Genomic DNA, 24138 nt, shown 5'->3' with positions numbered 1-24138 from the left:
TATGAACTTCTATCATTTTCAGAATTAACTGAACAACAAAGTTGATGTTTCATATCGTTCATCCAGCTTTGATTGTAGACATTATACAGTAACGAAAGAGACCTAGGGGATAAAGACCACTTCTTGCTTCCAAAAAAATAATAAAATACAAAAAGTAGACAAAAATCACAAGACAACTAGGGAAATACAGAATGGCAAACACCCTCATGCTTCACACACAAAAATAAACAGCTGCATTAAATATGTACACGCATCAGATTATTATTATATCCTCTTATTTTTAACTTCGTTGAACTGAAGATAGCCCTACAAAGTGAGGGACCACACCGGTAGAAATACAATTGGAGACTGGTTTTCTTTTTTCTTTTCTTTTTTAACATAGTTTTGGTATAACTGTTTTCTCAAAGATATTGTTTACTTGAATTCAACATGGTAGCAACATGAAAACACAACACATGAGAGTGAGATCAGGTCAAGCACACTGGATACACCAGGTGTCATCACGCAAATACAAGAATATTCTTGCATTCAGCGATCAAGAGAATACTTTACGATTTACAGCCATCCAACGCAAAGAACCACACTAATGCAATTGATCACTTTTCTTGTACTGTACAGAACAATCACAACGAATTATATATTGAAATTTGAGATGATTACAAACATAACACCCTGTGTGTCAAGAGACCAGAACATTGGGTCTATTGACTGTCTTTTCTGTCTCCAGGGTCATCGTTTATATGATTAGGCTATTTTAATAAATAAAATACCTCTTAATTAAAATAAAATTTCTAATGTTTAAATTTGATATTATGACATCGTGGAGGTATGGCCAAAAACATTAAGTGATATTTCATTTTCAGTATTATGAGATGTCAAACTAAGTGAGTCGTCAAAGATCTGCCTTTGACATCATCATGCACTCTTTTAAGACAAATTGGTGCACATACAATAATTCAATCTTCAGAAAATGATGGTTAAAAACAGACAAAGGAAAATACATTTAAATAATTTACTATGTATTTACACCTCCTGTTTGCACCAGCAACACAGCGTCTTTGATCTGTAGGTCGTGTAGTCTTCTAATCTCCCATTTTTACTTTCGATGTCTAAACAGAGAGAGAAACAATGTTAATGATTTTACAGGTAAAAAAAAAAAAATGAACTAGGTTAACAGACAGAATTTGATATCTCATGGCCACAAAACATATTCTCCTGAAAAGACTGTGATGAACCAAAATGATATCAAAAAACATTAGAGGCCATATTGCAACTGCAAAAGCCATATGATATGACAGTTTTAATAGGAGTTGCTCTTGTGTGGCTGAATAATCTCAATCTGAATTCAAGTATGCATGTCAGATCAATTTACAGTGTGTGACTGGAAATGGTGATAAAATATTCATTTTCCAGAGGGTGGTCATAAGTAGCTAGATGGATATTAATGAGAAATAATTCAAAAGATGATCCTGCTGGAAGCCAGATGGGGAAGAATATGCTTCATGACAGTTCTTTATCTGTTAGGTAAACCAAAGGCTTTTGGTTTTTACAAACTATAAATGAAGAGTTCAGATGCAAAAGCCTCTAAAAGCCATCTGAAATTTTCTTCTAAAAATGATCATTTTTATCAAGCTCGTATATTTAAGTTCAATAATTTCACTTGAATGGCAAGAAAAATTACCCATTAGTTGTCATTTAAGTGAAATTACTGAATTTAAATATACGAGCTTGATAAAAATGATCATTTTAGAAGAAAATTTCAGATGGCATTTAGAGGCTTTTGCATCTGAACTCTTCAAATGTTGTTTTGCTAGAAGCCTACTTATGTGCTTTTAAATTAATAAAGCTTATGTGGTTGAAAACACTGAATAGTTGTGATATATGACAGCGCTGAGAGCGTCTGTCTCTCTGGCTCAGCGCCAGCCAACGCGCAAACGCAGATTTGAATTTAAGATCCTTCTTTTCACATACAAGGCACTGCACAATTCGGCCCCGGATTATATTTGTGATCTTATTAGGCCATACACAGCCTCTAGGTCACTGGGATCTTGTGAAAAGGTTCTTTTATCCGACTCTCATTCTCGTTGTAAATCAAAAGGTGATCAAGCTTTCTCTGTAGTCTCCCCAAAGCTTAGGAACGATGTCTACCTTTGAACATCAGGGCCTCTCCATGACTGGATGCTTTTAAATCCAGTTTAAAGGCTTATTTTAACTCTCTAGCGTTCGAGTAATGCTGCCGCGTATGTATTTTAAAAAGCTGGTGTTCTACATTATGCTTGTATGTATATACATTTTGGTTGATTTTGATCCTTGATTTTAGTCTCAATTTCTATATTTTTTTCTACTCCTCTTCTTTCAAATTCGGATTTATTTTCATTGTATTGTAAAGTACTTAGGATCAACTACGGTTGTGTTAAACTTGTGCTCTACAAATAAAACTTGACACTTAAGTTATATTAGTTAACAAGACTGAACAATACTTCTACAGCATTTATTATTTAAATGTTAATTTCAACATTTACTAATGCATTATTGAAATCAAAAGTCATGTGTTAACATTAGTTAATGTATGGAGCTTATAATATGACAAAATGATTTGAATTTGAAGTGTGTATATTTGAATTATTGACAAGTGTAGTCTAACAAAATGTAATATTATGTGGAATTTTAAATAGTTCTGAATTTGATTTCTTTAAACGAATATTGAACATTTAAAATTTAACGAATTGAAATGTTTTTATGGCTGAATTTTATAGACATGTATTTTCAAACAGCTATTTTGTTCTGAATTCTTAAGACTGCAAATATCCAGTTTAAAAAAAAAATACAGATTCAAGTTTTCAAGAAGAAATTCAAAACTTCAAATTCAGTTTTCTAAAATTCAAAACGCGGAAATTTTAGATTGTGCAGAAAGTAGGTCACAGGTCATCCTCAGGGAAGAGTAGAGGATTTCAGAAAAGTCGAATGAAGCATTTTGGCTGCACTGGAGTAGTTTTCTGCCGCAAACGTGGTGGTGGTTCAAGAGAATCCGTGTATCATTCGTTCAGTCGTTTTTTTATTTAATATTAAGAGTAGAAAAATGAGAAACCGGCTTGAATATTAGATTTCTAATATTTTAATAATAGTCCTCCGCTGCTGCAGTTGCACGGAGCTTTTACGAAACTTAACGCGTTTATTGCAACAAGGTTACATTTCATTTTCTCATCAAACAACTAGACTAACGAATTGTTTGACACAACGGAACATGTACCTTGCAGTGAAGATGCTGATTTAGCAAATACGTGTATATTGGAACTCAACTGAAGTATGAAGCCTTCTTTATATTAATAGTTAGCATCCAAATGTTACATTGCAAATATAGAAACTTTGGACCGAATGAGAGATGCGCGAACTCAACGTCGGTACAGTTTCAGTTTCCATTCAAATAAATTTGTTTAGGCTTGGTGTTTAAAATAGGCTAAATGTTGTTTGTAATAAAGAGCACAATATAGGCTATTTTTTATAGGCTAGGCTACTATGTGTATATATATTTTTTATTATACATGGCTACTTATTTTTTTCATTCTTGTTGTTTTCTGCATTCATTAAAGGATTTGTCATACAGTAAGGGAAAGTAAAATACACATAGCCTACATGTTAGTAGTGTTTATAATGTTAATATTGTATTTTATTTACTGGTCTTTTACACTATTGCTGAATAAAATGCAGTTTTTACGACAATGTGATGCGCGCGCATGTTTCTCTCTTCTCATGACTAGGGGTGGGAATCTCTAGGCACCTCACGATTCGATTCGATTACGATTCAGAGGGCTGCGATTCGATGCTAAATCGATTATCAGAATCTTTTTTGTGTGTGTGTGACTATAAATACTTTGCTTTAAAAGTACAAAGTAATGACCCATAAAGAATTAACGTACAATATATTTTATTAACATTGCAAAGAACCAACAGGAAAATACATGTGTGTCTGAACTAGCAGCAGCATATTTGTAGTAAATTAATAATATAACAACGACCGGTAACGTTACAGCCGAGTGTTTTTCCTCCTCTGGCTGGAAACGTGTCATTTGGCTTCATGTGTCTTGTTTCCGAAATATTTTAGTTTTACTCTACAAAGCTTACAACTAGTGTGGCTCTTGTCCAGCTCCTTTCCCCCTTCAACTTCAGAAGCCAAAATATTTCCACACGTCAGCTTTTAACGAGGAGGGTGTTTGGATTTGGCGCTCAGCCATCGCGTCCGCGTCTGTTATGTGCACGCCACAGACGGACCGGCCACTGCACTTCCGCGCTTCAGAGTTCCGTCTTTCGCGTTCCGTCAATATTACGTTATTATAAATATATATCTAAAAATTTTTTTTTTTTTTTTTGAAAATCGATTTTTGACAATTGTGAATCGATACAGAATCGTCCACGTCCGCATCGCGATGCATCTAAGAATCGATTTTTTCCCCCACCCCTACTCATGACCCGGTGTGACTTACACTCAGGTGCATGCGACTTATTTTCTGGCAAATACGGTCAGTTAAAAAATGTTGCTGTATTATTACAAAATTCAGACTGGAGACCATTTGGGCAAAAAAAAACATTGTGTTTATTACCCTCACCCACATTATTTTGGGCTTAATCACTGTTATTATTAGGGGGTCCTTGGAAATTTATTTTGGTGTAGACAAGAGAAAACGCGGAGAAAACGCACAATGACTTAACTTTGGAAGTTTAGTTGGCAGAGAAAACAACACCCACCGTTTTGTTTGACATCATTAAAAAATAAAAAAAATAAAACACAAGGCCTACATCATAAAACTCAGAAGATTATGTATTTTAATATCTCTGATAGTCACTCTGACAGTTCATGCGTGAACGTTAGGCCTATTATATACCCAAGTCAATGCATTATTCTTTCCTTTTTGTATTAGTGTTAAAAATATTTAATTTACTACTAATTATATTGATTTATATCTTCTTCTTTTTTTTAACTATGACAGATGTCATTTAGCCTACCCTGCCATACCCAGCTGATGCAAAGCATAGGTGAAATTATATCTAGAAGAAAGCCCTGTCTAGGCTCTTCCCCGGTACAGGTTGTGTCGAGCCATTGGTTAGTCTGTTTGTTTGATGAGAAAAAGATTAAATGTACCCTATACATCTTTACTATGTAGTTGCAATAAACGTGTTAAGAATCCGTGCAACTGCAGCAGCGGAGGACTATTATTAGAATATTAGAAATCTAATCATCAAGCTGTTTTCTCATTTTTCTACTCATAATATTAAATCAAAAAACGACTGAACGAATGATACACGGATTCTCTACTAAAACTACTCCAGTGCAGCCAAAATGCTCAGTTTGACTTTTCTGAAATCCTCTACTCTTCTCTGTGACCTACTTTCTGCACAATCTGAATTTTCAACGTTTTGAATTTTAGAAAACTGAATTTGAAGTTCCTTCCGAATTTCTTATTCTTCTTGAAACCTTGAATCTGTATTTTTTAAAACTGGCTATTTGCAGTCTAAGAATTCAGAACAAAAAAAAATAGCTGTTTGAAAATACATATCTATAAAATTCAGCCATAAAAACATTTCAATTTGTTAATTTCAAATGTTAAATATTCGTTTAAAGAAATCAAATTCAGAATTATTTAAAATTCCACATAATATTACATTTTGTTAGATTACACTTGTCAATAATTCAAATATACACATTTTGTCATATTATAAGCTCCATGTTAATGCACTCTGATATAACATGAACAAACAATGACTGTATTTTTATTAACCAACATTAAGAAAGATTAAAAAATACATAAATGTATCGCTCATTGTTAGTTCATGTTGGTTAATACATTAACTAATGTTAACAAATGAGACCTTATTGTAAAGTGTTACCAAAAAGTTTAGTTTGAACATTAAAAACTAAAGCTATGCTTTATTTAGTGAACAATGACCACAACAGCTTATATTAAAATATTGCAGGAGAAGAAACATACATGGTAATTTCAGAAAAAACACTTGCCTGCAAGATGGCTACGATCACTCCAAACAGTCCAATGGCACTGCCGAAAATTTCAACAATGAGGATCTTGACAAAGAGGCTGGCATTCTGAGCATCAGCCAGGGCAGCTCCACTGCCCACGATGCCAACACAGATGCCACAGAAGAGGTTTGAAAAGCCAACAGTGAGTCCAGCACCAAACATGGAGTAGCCTGAAAAAAACAGCACCACTGTGTCATCCAAATTCATTTGGTTGCTCAGAAGAAGCAAAGAAAAACATTTCACTCGAGATGAGAAGTGATTTAGAAGTAAAATGCACCTGCTTGGTAGTTCCTTGCCCCAATAGTTTCTGGAGTCGTGCCACTGAAGTTCTAAATGACATAAAAAATGTTTTTAAAAACAATGTTGAGAACAACTATCGTACTGTACATGTAATACAGCCAATTTAAATGATGTAAAAAGCTCAGGGAAAACATCTGCTCTCTTTTCTAAACCTACAACTTAAGATTTACTCTAAAGCCAATGTGTTCAAAGAATGAAATAAATTAAATAAGTTTTAACTTACCTCTGCCAAATTGCTAATGACAATTGCCATGATGATCCCATAAATGGCAACAGCTTCACAAAAGATAATGCTAGAAAGAAAAAATTAACTGTCACTAAGTGCAAATGTGAGCCAAAAAAGCCTTAGGCAAGCAAATAAACCCGAGTTACAAGACAGAAGGAATCATAAGAACAAAAGGCTCATCTGACAAAAGCGGCATGAGCCAAAAAAATATATATTTTAGAGACGTTTGCCTCAAAATTTGACTTCATTTAAGTTTAGCCTTTTTTTCCACTGACAACTAATGTACCCAGAAATGTCTAAATCAGGATATTAGGCAGCAAAAAAAGGAGAATCTTTTCACATAAAACTTCAAAACATTAAGCACACCGCATATACCTGACAAGATTTTTGGTCTTGATTCTAGGGGCTTTGACTCCGCCACCAATAATGCTGGACCCAGTGATGTAAATCCCCCTGCAGAGTAACAAGACAAAATACATCATTTTCCACAAACAAGTATGTCACTGACTGTTTGTTACCACCATTCAAATATCTAAATATGTATATACCACAAAAGGAGAATGCTATAAGCTTTTGCATTAGATCATATTTTGGTGAGTGAGCTACTGATAAAAAGAGTCGAATGCTTCTTTTTGTTATGGACCTCTTTCAACTAAGCACTGCAGAAGAGGATACGGAAAACTGTACTACATGTCAAAATTTCCCATTGTTGCTTTTGTGACAGACTAAAAAGAGGAAATGGACAGTCTCACCATGCAGCTCCAACAACAGACAGAGAGATGGCCAGGCCAATTCCAAGATTAGCCCACATAAATGGAGAAGTCTCTGTTAAAAACCTGTGACAGAAAAGGTTATGTTATCAAGACATCATAAGAAGCATTTTATTCATTTACTTCAAGTCTTACATTAAGTTTTGTGGATATCAGTAATATAACAAATGTTACTGTAGTGAACAAGAAAAGCCTGCTAAGCAATAACATGCTTTAATGTTTCAAGGATTACTAAACACATACCATGCTATATCAAATCGAAATCCAAGATCAAATATCGTATAGCAAGTACCTTTGGGGAGAAAAAAAAGATGATTAGTAGTGTTTAAATTACGTGTAAATAAGCAGAGTAGGTAATAAAGTGATAGTATAAAAGTGATATAGTTTTCATCTAAACCAAAAAGAAAACAAAAATCAGTGGAATAATCTGAATAAAAGGCAAAATATGGATAGCCTTTTTCCATTCAGAATCATAGAGGGTATGTATGTGAAAGCTCACAGTCATGTGAGAGCCATCTTCCTCATTTGGTCATAAAACCCTGTTTAACTGCCTTAGATCTACTTTTTTTTTTTTTATCCATATTACATGTTGAATTTTGTTCCTGTGCGATTCCAGCCCATGTGTGGAGAAGAACAGAATATAAATACTAGACAAACATTTTAACTATAACGTTAGCTAAAATAATTTACGTTCTCATCAGAGCAGGTGTACGTCTAATTCTCAATGACAGCCTTTAAAATTGTTGGTACTATCACTAGATCTCGAATTTAAAATGTGTACACCAATGTTTTATGACAACAGCCTTTAATACCATTAAAATTATATTTAAATTATTATTTGACGTAATCGTGCTAGTTAGTGTATGACAGCTAACGTTGATGTTAGCCAAAAAATGGCTTTCCAGCTAAAGAAACATGAGAAACAGAGAAAGATTATAACGATATCTGCGTACGAATAAAGCAGATAAAGATAATTGTATTAAGATGTGTGTGTTATTTGTGTGCTTATGTCAGCAGGTTTCATTAGCGCTTACCAACAATCAGGATGGTCGTCCAGAAGGCCAAAGTGACCCCGGTGTATAAAATTGCGTGCCCGTTCATCATCCACTCCAACAACAGCGCCAGTTTTGCTCTCTAAAGGTTCTCCCACGAATAAACCTAAAGCTACTGTGATGTTATTTTCTGTTGGATAATTGTATTTTGAAGAAAAATGGATTCCTGTGAGCCCTTCGAAGTGGCGAAGGCTGTAAATCCTGCATCCATCAGAGGGGAAGGAGTCACCAGCTGATCATGTGACGAGCTCGAGCTGTGCACGTGACGCAAAACGTCACTCTTCCTTTTAGTGATCTTAAACGCTGATCTCCGGTCAGCTCATATTGGTTTCCCTTTGTCGATATATCAAATAACAAACATAAGCAAGTATAATTTAATATACTTGATATAATTTAATATACTTAAAGCGTATATAGTTTGATATAATTTAATATACTTAATTTAATATACTTAAAGCGACATTTTACTAAGAAAATATAGATGTTCATTTGTTTTGCTAGGCCTAGGTGGAGAGCGGGGCACAACGTAACGCTTTTTGACTTTCTCAGTTTGTGTAAATCTACTTAGGCTTTAGAGTATTTATTTTTTCCCCCACATTAATTTCCCACAGACAATTATGTGGTTTTGTTTTATTAATACAGTGTATACTTTTTTTCTTAATTTACCCCGAAAGAATGGAAGTGAAATGTGACAACATGCCCCATAGATGGGGTACATTGTAACATGTGAGGGGCACATTGTAACATCACCATATATGACAGCTTAAAATGCTATCTGATCAAAAAAAATATATACAAGTCAAACCAAAATATTTTCTTAATAAAATACAATTATTATCTTTTTCATATAAAATAATGGCATTTTTTAATAATTAAAAATAAACTAATTTTTGAGTTTGACAACAAACACACCGGAAAACACCGCTATACAGCATAGTTCAAAACAAAATAATAATTAATTTCTGATCTGAACATTGACTCTCAGTATTTATTTACATGTTTCTCATGTTTTCTCATAAAAGTATAGAATATAATAGCATATTTCTAATAGGGGCACATTGTAACGCAGTGTTACAACATGCCCCAACTGCACAACTGGGGTTTAAACCCTGCTAGTGTCTTCTGCTAGCGAAGCATTAAAGAACTATATCAACTGTTAATCAACTGATTGAAGATTAAAATAATATCAGATTTGTCTAATTTTAAATAAACACAAAAATAAGAGAAGAAAATTTAACTTAAAGGGACTATATATAACTTTTTCCCCAAAATAAACGTAACAATAGCCTTTTTATTTTACCATTTATGACTCAAACATCTCCTGTTGAGCATACTGACACCTTGTCCGCTCACAGTGGGTGCACCTATAAGCCTGTATCCTATTTTTCCTATTTTCTGTCGGGTCGGATTTTTCCCGCGCTGTCGGCGGATGTGACGTCAAGCGCGTTCATGTTAAACGTTTCAGATCACTCTGCCACCACCGCTTGCCAGCACTTATCTCAAACAATATGTATTTGACTGTTCTTACCTCTGTAAACATAATGTTGACCTCCTTGCAGCAGATGACTTGTGAACTGTGCACGTACGAGAGCGAGCAGAAAGGAAGAGCAGTTCTGTTTTTTGGCCACAGGTGTCAGTCGCGAGTTTAAATTTCAGAAAAACGCATATAGCCTCTTTAAGCAAGAAATGTACTTTTGCTATGGTTAAATAAATGTTCCGTGATATCTTGCAAAGATTTCTGAATTTTGGCGCATTTTTTTCTCTATATAGTGTTGAAATGGCAACTAGTAAATACACCAAGTTTCGTCATGCTGGCATGTGTGGAAGTATTTAAAACAAGTGTGTTACTGTAACTTACAACTAGCCCCGCATTACGCCCCGCGCTCCCCCTACTGCCCGTTTGTCTGCCATACTTACATATACATTTGTTTTATAACATATATTGTCTGTTGTCTATTAAAAAAGACATCGGCAACTCATGTTCATTTTCATAAGATTAATAAATAAATAAACATCTGGGGAAAAGGTATATATTTTTCTATCTATCTATCTACCGGTATCTATCTATCTATCTATCTATCTATCTATCTATCTATCTATCTATCTATCTATCTATCTATCTATCTATCTATCTATCTATCTATCTATCTATCTATCTATCTATCTATCTGTCTGTCTCTGTCTGTCTGTCCTTCTGTCTGTCTGTCTGTCTGTCTGTCTATCAAATAAAAAAAAATAGGTTTAAGAGAAACTGATTGTAAATAGTCAGAAGAAGAGAAAATATGAACATTATAATATTCATAAAAGATTCTATTCATAGAAGTAAACATTTTTGGCTTTTAAAAATAAAAATAAGGTTTAGGAAGGTTTAGGAAAAACTGATTGTAAAACAGTCAGAATAAGAAGGACTATAATAAACACCTGAAAAATATAAATAAATAAAAAAGTTTTTAATTTAAATTTATTGCAGTTCATCCTTTACCCAGACGATGGCAGTAAATTCCCAATAATGAGGAAAATCTAAATTCAGGCGTCTGTCAGAAGAAAATCCACTGATGACTTGTATCCCCCTATGCTTGTATCATCATTCCTCAGGAGAAACACTCAATCTGCTTAATGTTACTTAACTGGAGGTGCAAATACTGTGTCATTTCTGACAGTGTGTTTTTCAAATAGACATTACTACTGATATTCTCTGTGCCATCTGAACTGTGAATTCCTGGAAGATGGTGGGTAAACAGGTAAAAAATATGCTAGATAGTGTTGTATGTAGCCCATTTGTCAGTCACACATTGATATACGTTTCTGGGTTCTGCTACATCATCACAGGAGTCTTATTTCCAGTGCTAGTAGAGGATGGTGAGTGAGCTTCACACCAATTTCCTATCTTCACCTGCAGACAGTCAATTCAATGGACAAGCTTTATTTGCTTTCTTTCCTTGTGGCAAAGTCAGACTTGTTCATCTACTTTTGATAGCATATGTGCACAGATAGAGCCCAAGTGGTGCTCAAGTACTACTTGCCATTTTGGTCTCTGACTAGATGAGTGCCCTTTTTTAAGTCATAAGTTCCCTTTTTTAATTTAATTTTATATTTTAGGTTTTATTTAAATTTGGCTTCTGCGAGACCGCACAAGCCCCTGCCATGTTCTTCCCCCTCTTCATAGCCACCACGAAAATCGAGCGGGGCAGCATTGGTGACAGCCAATTAACCATAGTGTTTACCCTAAGCTTTGAATTGTGTCACTACTGTCAATTTAAACCACTGTTACTACACTATTAGTATTTCTACGTTGTTTATCCAGCACCAGCTTTGAAATGAACGATGTCCACAGACAAGGTAGAGTATGTTGCATGATTTCATGAAAGTATGATGTATTGCGACATCAGAAACGAAGAAAAACAAAATAATGACTATTGTAACGCTTGACGTAAAGCAAGTCAAATTTGTAGTTTTCTTATGTCTCATTAGAACTACAGAAACTCGACCCGATCTGGCAATTTTACATAGCGTGGTTATAGCAGATGTAGGACTGCAAAGCTGAGGCATAAGTGCCTTTCACCCTGTTACGACTTGATGAACCACTGAAACGATTTTGGAAGCATTATTTTAAAGCTGCAGTCCGGCGTTTTTCCTCTTTGTCGCCATCTCTGTTCGAAATCTGCAATTGCAGTCATTCGCGGAATTATCAACTTTACGTGAGTTGTAGTTCAACACCCTCTACACGGCACAGCGCGGATGAACACAATGTTTGAGGAGACTGTGAGGCTGTCAATCACCGCGCCGGTGTGGATAGTGGCATTCAGAATCACAGATTATTCTTTTTGGAAGTGTGACCAACATAAGAATTTTCACCGGAAAATGTCCTCTGAACTAGTAAGAAACATCCACTTTTGTTCTGGTTCTGACATTGCAGTAAATCGCGCTGATTAAATCTAACAATCGCTTATAAGTTATCATATCACGCAAAACCGTGCAAATTATACTTTGTTCTCAAATTGTTAATGTTAACAACATAAGCAAGCATTGCGTGACTACATGTAATGTCCTTCCGATATGTATCCTTGTTTTCGCATGGGCCGGTTGCAGTCTCTTCTTTCTGTAGTCACTCCGAAGTCCGAATGTAGTCTTTTGCATTTTACAGCGGGTGAATCGGTTGTCACTGGTGATTGTCGTTTGAACCTTTCTGGATCCGCCATCAAATTGATAAGTTTGATTATATCAAGTGCTGTGAGAAAAGGCTATAAATCTCCACCTCCAGCATCCTCACACGCAACATAGCCTACTATCCGAGACTCCTTTATGTGTACAGATGTGACGTAATAACGCAAAGACATGCTCGAATCTCCCGCGGAAATCCACCAGTACCACTGGAATTAAAAACATTATTACAAGCTTACCATTTTGAATCGAGCTACGGCAAGCATATAGTGTTGAACACTGGCTGGTTATGTATTTTCTCAAATTTGTATTTTGGATCATTTAATTTTAACCCCAAAAAAGCTACGGACTGCAGCTTTAAGGTAAAAAATCTTACTTAGTGTTGCTTTAAGACTTGACGCATCTTAGGCTACTGGTGGTTTCAGTTTCATATAAAATAATCATATAGAAAAGTATAATTTCATATTTCTATAGCAATTCAAATTTTTACACTTATTTCATAACATTATTACTGCAACTGTAATTGCAGTCTATGCATCTAAATAAATAATAGTAATAAGAAATAGTAATTTCTGTCAATAATGCACAACATTGATTTTGCTCATTTATCAATTCCAGCATAATGCCTGTGTACCAATTCCCAAATCCAGAATAAGGACATATTTATTTATTTATTTAAATAAAGTATTTTATTTCTACAGTTCTACAGTATATAACTAACTTGACACCTACCCCCCAAAATGTCTGTGCACGGCCCTGTACCAGATTCACGTTGACTTCCTGAAATCCATCCATCAGCCTACGTTGGTGAGCCAAGAAACTCGATATTGTAATAAACATTTCATATGCTTAAATATAACTCCTATTTCACACAGTTTTGATAAGAGACTTGTGAAGCAGTTTGAGGCAAGTTCCATTAATGCAATTCACAATTTTGCAATGAATTTTTTTACAAATCACTGAGCCACAGTCATCAATTTCTAATTAAGAGTGAATGTTTTTTTTTTATTAGAGCTATTACAACTGCGTTTGAGGCCGCAGAGGCCCTCTTCAATCATGTGTTTCGAAACTTCGGCATCCCCGAGGACATAATGTCGGACAGAGGTCCACAGTTCATTTCAAGGGTTTGGCAAGCCTTCTTCAGACTCCTCGGGGTTACTGTCAGCTTATCTTCTGGATACCACCCTCAGACAAACGGCCAGACTGAGCGGAAGATCCAGGAGATCGGACGACATCTCAGGACCTATTGCCACCAGTACCAGGACAGCTGGAGCCGGTTCCTTCCCTGGGCGGAGTACGCCCAGAATTCCCTTCGGCAATCCACCACTGCTCACCCCCTTTCAGTGTGTCCTGGGTTATCAACCTCCACTCTTCCCTTGGTCGGGTGAGCCCTCTGAGGTTCCAGCTGTCGATTACTGGTCCCATCAGAGCGAGAGGGTATGGGACTCGGCTCACGCGCACCTCCAGCAGGCAGTGCGGAGGCACAAGGACCAAGCGGATCGTCGTCGTGCTGAACCTCAACAGTACCAGCCTGTACCAACAAGTACCAACAAAAGGTGTGGGTTTCGACCAGGGACATCCGCCTCCGCCTGCCCTGCCGTAAGCTGAGTCCTCAATACATCGGTCCTTTCACCGTGCAGAGGCAGCTGAACGAACTCACCTAAGGCTTGACCTTCCTCCACAATACAGGATTTCACCATCTTTTCATGTGTCACTGTTGAAGCCCTTCATTGAACCTGTCACTTTTCCTCCCACAGAAACCGTCCCAGAGGACATACCTCCTCCTCCGGTTCCAGTCGAGCAAGAGCCCATCTACCGAGTCCGGACCATCATGGACTCACGGCGACGAGGTCCTCGGCTGGAATAGTGCCCTCCACAATTATTGGCACCCCTGTTTAAGATGTGGTCGAGGACTTCTAAAAATTCTCCTTTTTTTTTAAACAACATAGAACCTAAATGCAAAAAAAGAGAAAAATCCAACCTTTTATTTAAGTACATTACTTTGGTGGTAAAAAAAATCACACATTTAGAAAAAAAATAACTTGAAATCATGTGTCCCACAATTATTTGGCACCCCTAACAATTCTGCTGAAAATTTGAATTGATTTTTTTTTTTTTATATATATATATATTTTTCTGTAGTTGCTAAAGTTGGTCATGGTATCTAGGAACTTTTAATTAGTAATTCATGACTTCATGTTTCCCTGGAAAAATATGACGTGACACAGAGGCCTAATTCTCTTACCCATTTGTCAACATGGCAAAGACAAGAGAACACACCATTCAAGTTAGACAGATGTGTGTCGACCTTCATAAGTCAGGCAATGGCTACAAGAAAATAGCCACTTGCCTTAACTTGCCCGTATCTACAGTCAGAGGAATCATTAAAGGGATACTCCACTTTTTTTGGAAATAGGCTCATTTTACAACTCCCCCAGAGTTAAACTGTTCAGTTTTACCGTTTTTGAATCCATTCAGCCGATCTCCGGTTCTGGCGGTACCACTTTTAGCATAGCTTAGCATACATCATTGGAGTGGACAAGACCATTAGCATTTCTAAAAAAAAATGACCAAAGAGTTTCGATATTTTTCCTATTTAAAACTTGACTCTTCTGTAGTTACATCGTGGACTAAGACCGACGGAAAATGTAAAGTTGCGATTTTCTAGGCTGATATGGCTAGGAACTATACTCTCATTCCTGCGTAATAATCAAGAAACTTTACTGCCGTACCATGAGTGCAGCAGGCGTAAATGATATGACGCAGCGCCTGAAAATAGGCCACCTTCCGTCAACACAACGGAACTATTTTCAGGCGCTGCGTCATATCATTTACGCCTGCTGCACTCATGGTACGGCAGTGAAGTTTCTTGATTATTACGCAGGAATGAGAGTATAGTTCCTAGCCATATCAGCCTAGAAAATCGCAACTTTACATTTTCCGTCGGTCTTAGTGCACGATGTAACTACAGAAGAGTCAAGTTTTAAATAGGAAAAATATCGAAACTCTTTGGTCATTTTTTTTTGAGAAATGCTAATGGTCTTGTCCACTTCAGTGATGTATGCTAAGCTATGCTAAAAGTGGTACCGCCAGAACCGGAGATCGGCTGAATGGATTCAAAAACGGTAAAACTGAACAGTTTAACTCTGGGGGAGTTGTAAAATGAGCCTATTTCCAAAAAAAGTGGAGTATCCCTTTAAGAAGTTTAAAACAACTGGAACAGTGACAAACAAGGCTGGAAGAGGTCCCAAGTTTATCTTGCCACAACGCACAGTGAGGAGGATGCTAAGAGAAGTAAAAAAAGTCCTAAGCTCACTGTCACAGAATTGCATCAAAGAGTGGCATCTTGGGGTCACAAAGTCTCCAAAACAACCATCAGACGCTCTCTACATGCCAACAAGCTGTTTGGGAGGCATGCAAGAAAAAAGCCTTTTCTCACTAACACTCACAAACGTAAATGTCTGGAGTTTGCTAAGCGGCACTGGGACTTCAACTGGGATTGTGTGCTTTGGTCAGATGAGACTAAGATTGAGCTTTTTGACAACAAACACTCCAAGTGGGTCTGGCGTAAAACAAAAGATGAGTATGCCAAAAAGTACCTCATGCCCACCGTGAAGTATGGTGGAGGATCTGTGATGCTGTGGGCCTGTTTCTCTTCCAAAGGCCCTGGGAACCTTGTTTGGGTGCATGGCATTATGAACGCTTTGAACTACCAGGACATTTTGAATAAAAACCTGATGGTCTCTGCCAGAAAGCTGAAGATGTGTTGTCATTGGGTCTTTCAGCAGGATAATGATCCAAAACATGTGGCAAAAACCTACACAAAAATGGTTCAGCAGTCACAAACTCAAGGTCCTCCCATGGCCATCTCAGTCCACAGACCTCAACCCAATCGAAAACCTGTGGGGCGAGCTAAAGAGGAGAGTGCATAAGAGAGGACCCAGGATACTGGATGATCTAGAAAGATTGTGCAAAGAAGAATGGTCAAAGATCCCTCTCTCTGTGTTCTCCAATCTTGTGAAATGTTATAGGAGGAGATTAAGTGATGTCTTGTTGGCAAAAGGGGGTTGTACAAAGTATTAACATCAGGGGTGCCAATAATTGTGGGACACATGATTTCAAGGTGGGTTTTTTTTCTATTTTTTTTTTTTTTTTACCACCAAAGTAATGTACTTAAATAAAAGGTTGGATTTTCTCTTTTTTTGCATTTGGGTTCTATGTTGTTTTAAAAAAAAAGGAGAATTTTTAGAAGTCCTCGACCACATCTTAAACAGGGGTGCCAATTATTGTGGAGGGCACTGTATCTGGTTGACTGGGAGGATTATGGTCCAAAGGAACGGTCGTGGGTTCCTCGCGATGATATCCTGGATCCAGATGTCCTCACTCAGTTTCACGTCGACCATCCTGATCGCCCCGCTCCCAGGGGTTGTGGTAGACCTCGTCGCCGTCTTCGTCCCTCGTCTCAGGTGTCGGGACAGAGGGGGGTACCGTCAGGATTCCACCAGCTTCACTCACTCCTCCCACTCATTCACTCACTCGTTCACAGTCCCCTGAGTTTTAATCACCATCACCTGCACCTCATCAGTTCACCTCCCTATATATTCAACTCCTCTTCACACACTCATTGTCTGGTCTCGTCTCTACATGACACTGCAGACTATCACGCTACTTACCTGCATCTTACCTGCTACCTACCTGAGTTCCATCCATCGATCACCTGCTAGCCTTCACACGGAAGTTCAGTCTCCAGTCTCCGGTTATCAGCCTGTTCCCAGTGACTCTCCATCCGCATCTGTAAACAAAGACTCTGGTTATCCTTCAGCTAAGTTCCATCCTGAATATCGTCTGCTTGCATACTCACTCACCATATCTCTGTCTGGATCTGCAACCTGTAAATAAACACTATTTCACTTACCACCTGTCTGACTCCTGTTCCATCCGTGACAGATGTGATGTTAAGGTATTGTTAACAATAACTGATAAAATCAATATAAATGTTTTTAATTTTTCATGTACATTTTTAAAAGTTAGGTTTTAGGTTAATGAGATAAAGACTTAAATGAAAGTGCTAAAACTTAAAATAAATAAATAAAGCCAAATAGACAGTGATTCTCCTGTTATTGAATGCATGGTAATTTTACGAATTTGCAGGGCATGATAAAAGATTTATGATTCATTTTCTATTACTGCTATATTATTCTGTTCTTTTGTGTGCGATTATGCAAGTTCACATTGAATTCCATCCAACCAAAAGATTGCATTTGTCCTAAAGACAGCCACTGAGTCATCTCCTATAATCAGTTTAAAACATTACACAGCTGGAAGGGGGACAAGAGACAATTTAAACGAAATAGCTCCCTGGGTTAAGTGAGGGAAATTGAAGTGCAAACAACAGTGTAACCAAATCAATGTCCTAAGTGTGATTTATTCATTCTAGGCACATCTCCACAGCTAAAACTCAGAGAGCAAAAAGCTTTTCAGCTTTAGTAAATGGGACTTAATGAATGTCAAAGCCTATGAAGCATATGTGAGCGAAAGTCACAACACAAGGGTGCATCTGAGAGCACATGATGTATGATAATTTTAACATCGCTCGGCTAAAAGGAACATATGTCCAATATCAGCAGGCCCGGAGCGGCAGATTAATAAAAGGCTGAATGATGCAAACCTGATGTTCTATTCCAACTCACCCGGACGTGTTGTTGTGTGTCACATGTCAGCATTCTGAACCGAGCGGATGGAGCGTACAGTCCCATGCGTTCTCAGTGTCAGGGCACAATGCTCTCAAGAGATGCAGCTTTTCCTGCTAGATTAATTAAGAAAACGTCATGTTTTAATTAAACCGGGCTCACAAGTCTTTTTTCGCATTAATCCTAAATCCCAACACTAGAACGCTTCTCATGTGTTTTGGATAGTTTCTTTGAGAAAAATGAGTACAGATAAGACATCATGAGGTTGGAGGAGAATAAGATTGAAAATAACATATGAAAATAGACTTTTTTTTATCACAAACTGTGAAACTCTTTCATGGAATAATGAGAAACTAATTTCAGTCGGGAACATGATTTGCATTTTGACATGTCCTTGAATACTCGGATGGCCTGCCAGCTCTTTCCAGTAATAGTTTTATGACAAACAAAACCAGCTTAACCACCTCATTATAGCAGATAGACATTTTTCTTGCAGCGTTACAGGTAAACGGAGCCAGTACAGCTGCCTCTTGTTTTTTAAACGGGGTGTGGTGTTCACGATGATTAAGGATCTGGGCTGCTAACTGAAAGCCTGTGGATTCAGTCCCAAGTATGTGAGTGACCCTCTTTAGAAAAACCCTGAGCTGCTGCAAGAAGCTCCTTGTAATTATTTCACTGTCACTTTAGGGGGAAAATCAGCTGCAAGACAGCCAGCAAAGCTGTGGTTCACAGTGTAGTATTATTTGCAACAGTTGAGAAAAAACCTATAATGAGAGAGTGCAGATTGAACATCTCAACTGCACTTTTTGTCACAGATTGCTTTTCCAAAACAGATCATGTGTCTGTCTCACATTAGAGTGAATATCGCCTGCTGTTCAAATCCACCTTTAAAAAACAATGAGTTTTTTTCTTTAGGTTATTTTCTGTTTAAAAAAAAGACATGCAAATGTCGTCACCATTAGATTTGAATTGCTTAATACTGCAGTGCTATTTTAGATGGAACCATGCAGAATATTAAGATCTGTTTCAATCTGCTATATTTTTGTCCAGAAAACAATAATATCAAAGGCATCTGTGGATGACCAGATACTCGATTTTCATTCTTAGATTCTGAGCTGTCCTTTTATGTTAAATTTCAAGCAACACTCCTGCAGTAAAATAAAGGAAAAATAACAAGCAAAGAGAAGTGATGCCTGAAACAAATCAGCTTTGTTGTGGACAGAGAGAGTTAGAGGAACAACTACGGGTTCATTACTACTGATCCTGATCAGCCAAAAGTAAACAGATGACTATGTGCTGCATACATTTCTCAGAATGCATGAAACATAATATGCATGTGCTATTATTATACACGTGAATGGCATAGAGAGAAAAAAATCCCACATTCAAATCCCATACAAACAACTGCCAGTCTCTGAACAGAAATTGAAAGTGGGATTGCATAATAGCTCAGAATCAGTAAGAGCTCCTGTTAATCAGGTGCCCTTTGGAGAAAGGAAAAACCTTGGAAAGAAACAATACTTTGCAATTGTATTGTGTTTACAGAGTCCACATCAACATACCTCATCAAAAGTGATGTCTGAGTATGCATATTAATGGAAGTTCACAGGCGAACCATTTATGCAACAACAATAGTGTTTTGTTGTCTAACTATTGAATACTAGTCATTAGATTAAGAGGTAATTTTTGTTTGCAATTGTGAAATAAATGTTGAATAGCTAAGTTTAACTGGCAGATATGACAAACTATGTCTCCGGTGACCTCAGTATCTGTGCACCAAATCCTGAAGGATAAATCATTCTGCGATTATAAGAGCACTTAGCTATAAACTACTTGAACGGGTCATTACTGTAAAAATAAAACCAAGACCTTCTTGCAGGCTACTCCAGAATAAATGAATAGAGCCCATGACGAGTGATGGGAAGTCTGATTGTTTTCTGTGAACTGGTTCTTTCAGACAGTTCGTTTCAATTAACTGTTAAAAAAATCACTAGTTCATTCAGGAAATCACAAATGATGTCACGTATACGCAATTCTTATTAAAGCACCTAATGAAGTGAAACACGGATGTTTTACATGTCTAAAGCATAAAAAAGTGAATAAATGGTCTAATCAACTCACCTTTTTTACATAAAACATGAAAAACCATCAAAAAAACATTTATTTTGCTCCCTTGTTCAAGTCAACTGCTTAGTTCACATGCTTGTATCAGCAGCTCATTCGTAGACATTATTTGAGTTGAAATTATTTTCCCTCTATATTAACTCAAAGTTTCTTCTAAGGAAAAATATTTAATTCCAATGTACAAAAAAAAATGAACGGGCAAAATAGCTGTCTTAGTTTTTTCGGTTTCTTCATGTAATCACAGATGGACTCGATGATGGTGAGATCAGATCATCCCTGCTGTTGTCAGACTTGGATTATTACAATTAATGGCAAAAGGAATATTTGGAAATGTAAACTGATATTTCCTACTGACACTACAGCAAACGATTTAAATAACTGACTTAAACCCTTTTTGTGTGTGTGAAAATACTAACGTGCCTATATCACTTTTGCACAGTACTGTGTATTTTTATTTTAGTATAATTAGATACATTTGATTATTTGAATAAGTAGAACCCAATTATGAGGTATGAGGTGCCCCTAGGGACATTATTCAGAATTACCTTGCATATACATGTACTTTTCCTCTCACATACACATATAAAACCAAATTCATTCACATACTATAATGAAATGCTCACACACATACAAGTGAAATGCTTTGACAACCACAACTGAAACGCTCTCATACATACAACTGAAAATATTACGCTCACACACACAACTGAAACGCTCACACACACACAACTGAAATGCTCTCATACATACAACTGAAAATATTATGCTCACACACATAACTGAAACACTCACACACACACAACTGAAATGCTCACACACATACAAGTGAAATGCTTTTTACAAACACAACTGAAACGCTCTCATACATACAACTGAAAATATTACGCTCACACACACAACTGAAATGCTCACACACATACAAGTGAAATGCTTTTACAAACACAACTGAAACGCTCACATACATACAACTGAAACGCTCACATACATACAACTGAAAATATTACGCTCACACACACAACTGAAACGCTCACACACACACAACTGAAATGCTCACACACATACAAGTGAAATGCTCTCACACACACAAGTGAAATGCTCACACACATACAAGTGAAATGCTTTTACAAACATAACTGAAACGCTCTCACTCACACAACTGAAAATCATTTCAGTATGTTATATGCAAGCATTTCAGTATGTTGTATGCAAGCATTTCAGTATGTTGTATGCAAGCATTTCAGTATGTTGTATGCAAGCATTTCAGTATGTTGTATGAAAGCATTTCAGTTGAAACGGAAGCACATTTCAGTTGAAACGGAAGGTGGTTAGAGTCCCCGCCCACTCCAGCAGGGTTGCCAGATGCCAAGGTTTTCCATCACAAAACCTCGCCAAAAACTGCGAGAATGCACAAAAAAAGGCTTGTTTCTCGTTTAAACACAGTGAAATCATTAACAAGCTTCAAAATTACCCATGGTCCGTGTACTTTTGCGTCCATTCGTTTTTCCCTTTTTACCCCGTGATTGAAAAACGAAAAATGGTTGTTGTAGGCCCTATTTTTAAAACGCAAAGTTGAACACCAAAATTTGAATTTGAATTGTATACACCACAGGGCTCGACATTAAGGCTTGTCCGGGACAAGTGGATTTTTTGTAGGACAAGTAGCCTAGAAGAGAAAATTAGTTGTCCGACCGGACAAGTTAAATTTCAAACAAAATAAAATGCCATGTTACTTCACGTTATGTGCCACTCGTTACGTCTATTTTACAGATTTAATTTTACCGATTTGAAACGAACACATTTTTTCGCGCTGCCTGTGAATGTCCTGAATGTGACTCACAGAAAGACGCGCGCCAGTATAATGCGCATGCACAGACCGCGCGCCAGAAGTTCTCTTTCGCGCTTGAACGAACATCAACAACAACACACACAATTAAGCCAAAATGTCATTTGTCGAGTATCTTCATAACATAAGAACAGTCTTATGATGGACATAAAGAGTTGTGACTCGTGAGAGAATGAGGCGTGTGTGATATCCGCGTCTCGGTCCACAGCGGCTGCTCTTAAAGGGCCAGCTACCAATAAAGCGTTCTGTCAGTAAAGTTACTGAAAGAACAAAGGGAACAGAGAAAATTACTCACTGCTCTTGACTAAAGAACTTGTGTAGCTTCAATAAGTAGTAGTCTATATATAATTTATAATTTATGCAGCCCAGACTGTTTGATAACTTTATTCAACTTCTGTATATGTCCTACCTGTTAGACAGTTATTTTTTTATCCAGACATCAATGGCTTATTGATCATTATAGGTGTTATCAATCATTTAGTTGTTATTGCTAATTTCATAATTATCACTAATCTGTGTGTGCATTTGGTTTAGAACCAAACAAGTTAACTCCTGAAACCATTTGTTTATTATATCGCAATTGCATATCACAACCGCAATATTGAACTCAATAATCGCAATATGACATTTTCCCCAAATCGTGCAGCCCTAGATAAAATTATAAATCTTTACCCGGACAAGTGACTTTTGTGCATGGACAAGAGAAACATAAATTTACTTGTCCGAAGGACAAGTGCCTCAAAAAGTTAATGTCAAGCCCTGCACCAAATGCTACGCAAAAAAATAAATGTTGAAGTATTTTCCGATTTTTGTATGTGACTTTTTGCCCCTTTATTAAACATTTAAAATATTCACAAATAAATATGCAAAAAAATTGATTTTACTGGTTTTCTAACAAAGGCCAAACCAGGAAATTATATTTTTCCCGCAGTGCTGAATGAAAAGAGCCATAGCCATACTCTCGAACCATACAGAGAGGTGATTTAGGCTATAGGTGATCTAAAAAAAATAACGAGGCTATACCTCCATCTCCGCTGTAAGGATGGGCCTTTAGAGAGAAATTCATATGGATTACATTATCAGACGGTATTTGCTTTCGATTCGAATTGGTTCTTTAAAAGTGGACATTTCAAGCTTTAGCCTACATAGGCTATATTTTGTTTCAGTTCATTTTTGAGACGCGATCACGGAGACCATGAAAGCTCGCCTGATTGTTTTATTTTATTTTACAAAAGCACAACGTTTTCTTGTTATTGTAAGTTTACACAAATAAAAGTAGTTGCGAATGATGTATTACCAATGATGTACAACCAGCAGCCATATCACCCTGTAGCCCAAGACTGGTTGCCCACTGAAGCTAAGCAGGGCTGAGCCTGGTTAGTACCTGGATGGGAGACCTCCTGAGAAAACCAGGTTGCTGCTGGAAGAGGTGTTAGTGAGGCCAGCAGGGGGCGCTCACCCTGTGGTCTGTGTGGGTCCTAACGCCCCAGTATAGTGACGGGGACACTATACTGTCAAAGAGCACCGTCCTTCGGATGAGACGTTAAACCGAGGTCCTGACTCTCTGTGGTCATTAAAAATCCCAGGATGTCTTTCGAAAGAGTAGGGGTGTAACCCCGGCATCCTGGCCAAATTTGCCCAGTGGCCTCTGTCCATCATGGCCTCCTAATCATCCCCATATATATATACACTGATTGGCTTCATCACTGTCTCCTCTCCACCAGTAAGCTGGTGTGTGGTGGGCGTTCTGGCGCACTATGGCTGCCGTCGCATCATCCAGGTGGATGCTGCACATTGGTGGTGGTTGAGGCGATTCCCCCTTCCATGTGAAGTGCTTTGAGTGCCTAGAAAAGCGCTATATAAATGTAATGAATTATTATTATTATTATTATTATTATTATTTTCTGTATGACCAGAAATTATAGAGTATTTTAAGTTGTT

General features: G+C 37.2%; 1 protein-coding gene, 1 long non-coding RNA gene and 1 pseudogene across 2 annotated transcripts; 2 read left to right on the top strand and 1 right to left on the bottom strand.

Moving 5' to 3' along the window:
* Positions 1 to 216: 216 nt before the first annotated feature.
* Positions 217 to 8596, bottom strand: atp6v0b (ATPase H+ transporting V0 subunit b). Its single transcript, XM_056239538.1, has 8 exons — positions 8362 to 8596; positions 7571 to 7619; positions 7310 to 7393; positions 6933 to 7010; positions 6555 to 6624; positions 6309 to 6360; positions 6011 to 6201; positions 217 to 1109 (listed from the first exon to the last, which is right to left on the bottom strand). Exons 1-8 carry the CDS (start codon positions 8429 to 8431, stop codon positions 1083 to 1085), a joined length of 621 nt encoding a protein of 206 aa, XP_056095513.1. The 5' UTR covers positions 8432 to 8596; the 3' UTR covers positions 217 to 1082.
* Positions 8597 to 15742: 7146 nt separating this feature from the next.
* LOC130074036 (uncharacterized) lies at positions 15743 to 16682 on the top strand. The gene is made up of 2 exons (XR_008804400.1): positions 15743 to 16280; positions 16461 to 16682. It is a non-coding gene; the product is annotated as an uncharacterized LOC130074036 (long non-coding RNA).
* A 6824-nt stretch (positions 16683 to 23506) lies between these two features.
* Positions 23507 to 23623, top strand: LOC130074039 (5S ribosomal RNA; annotated as a pseudogene).
* Positions 23624 to 24138: the final 515 nt, after the last annotated feature.

Source organism: Rhinichthys klamathensis, unplaced genomic scaffold, assembly GCF_029890125.1.
Source record: "Rhinichthys klamathensis goyatoka isolate OS25496 unplaced genomic scaffold, OSU_Roscu_1.1 h1tg000566l_1, whole genome shotgun sequence".
NCBI lineage: Eukaryota > Metazoa > Chordata > Actinopteri > Cypriniformes > Leuciscidae > Rhinichthys > Rhinichthys klamathensis.
The sequence above is the reverse complement of the archived record's forward strand: the minus strand, read 5'-3'. Positions and strand labels throughout refer to the sequence as shown.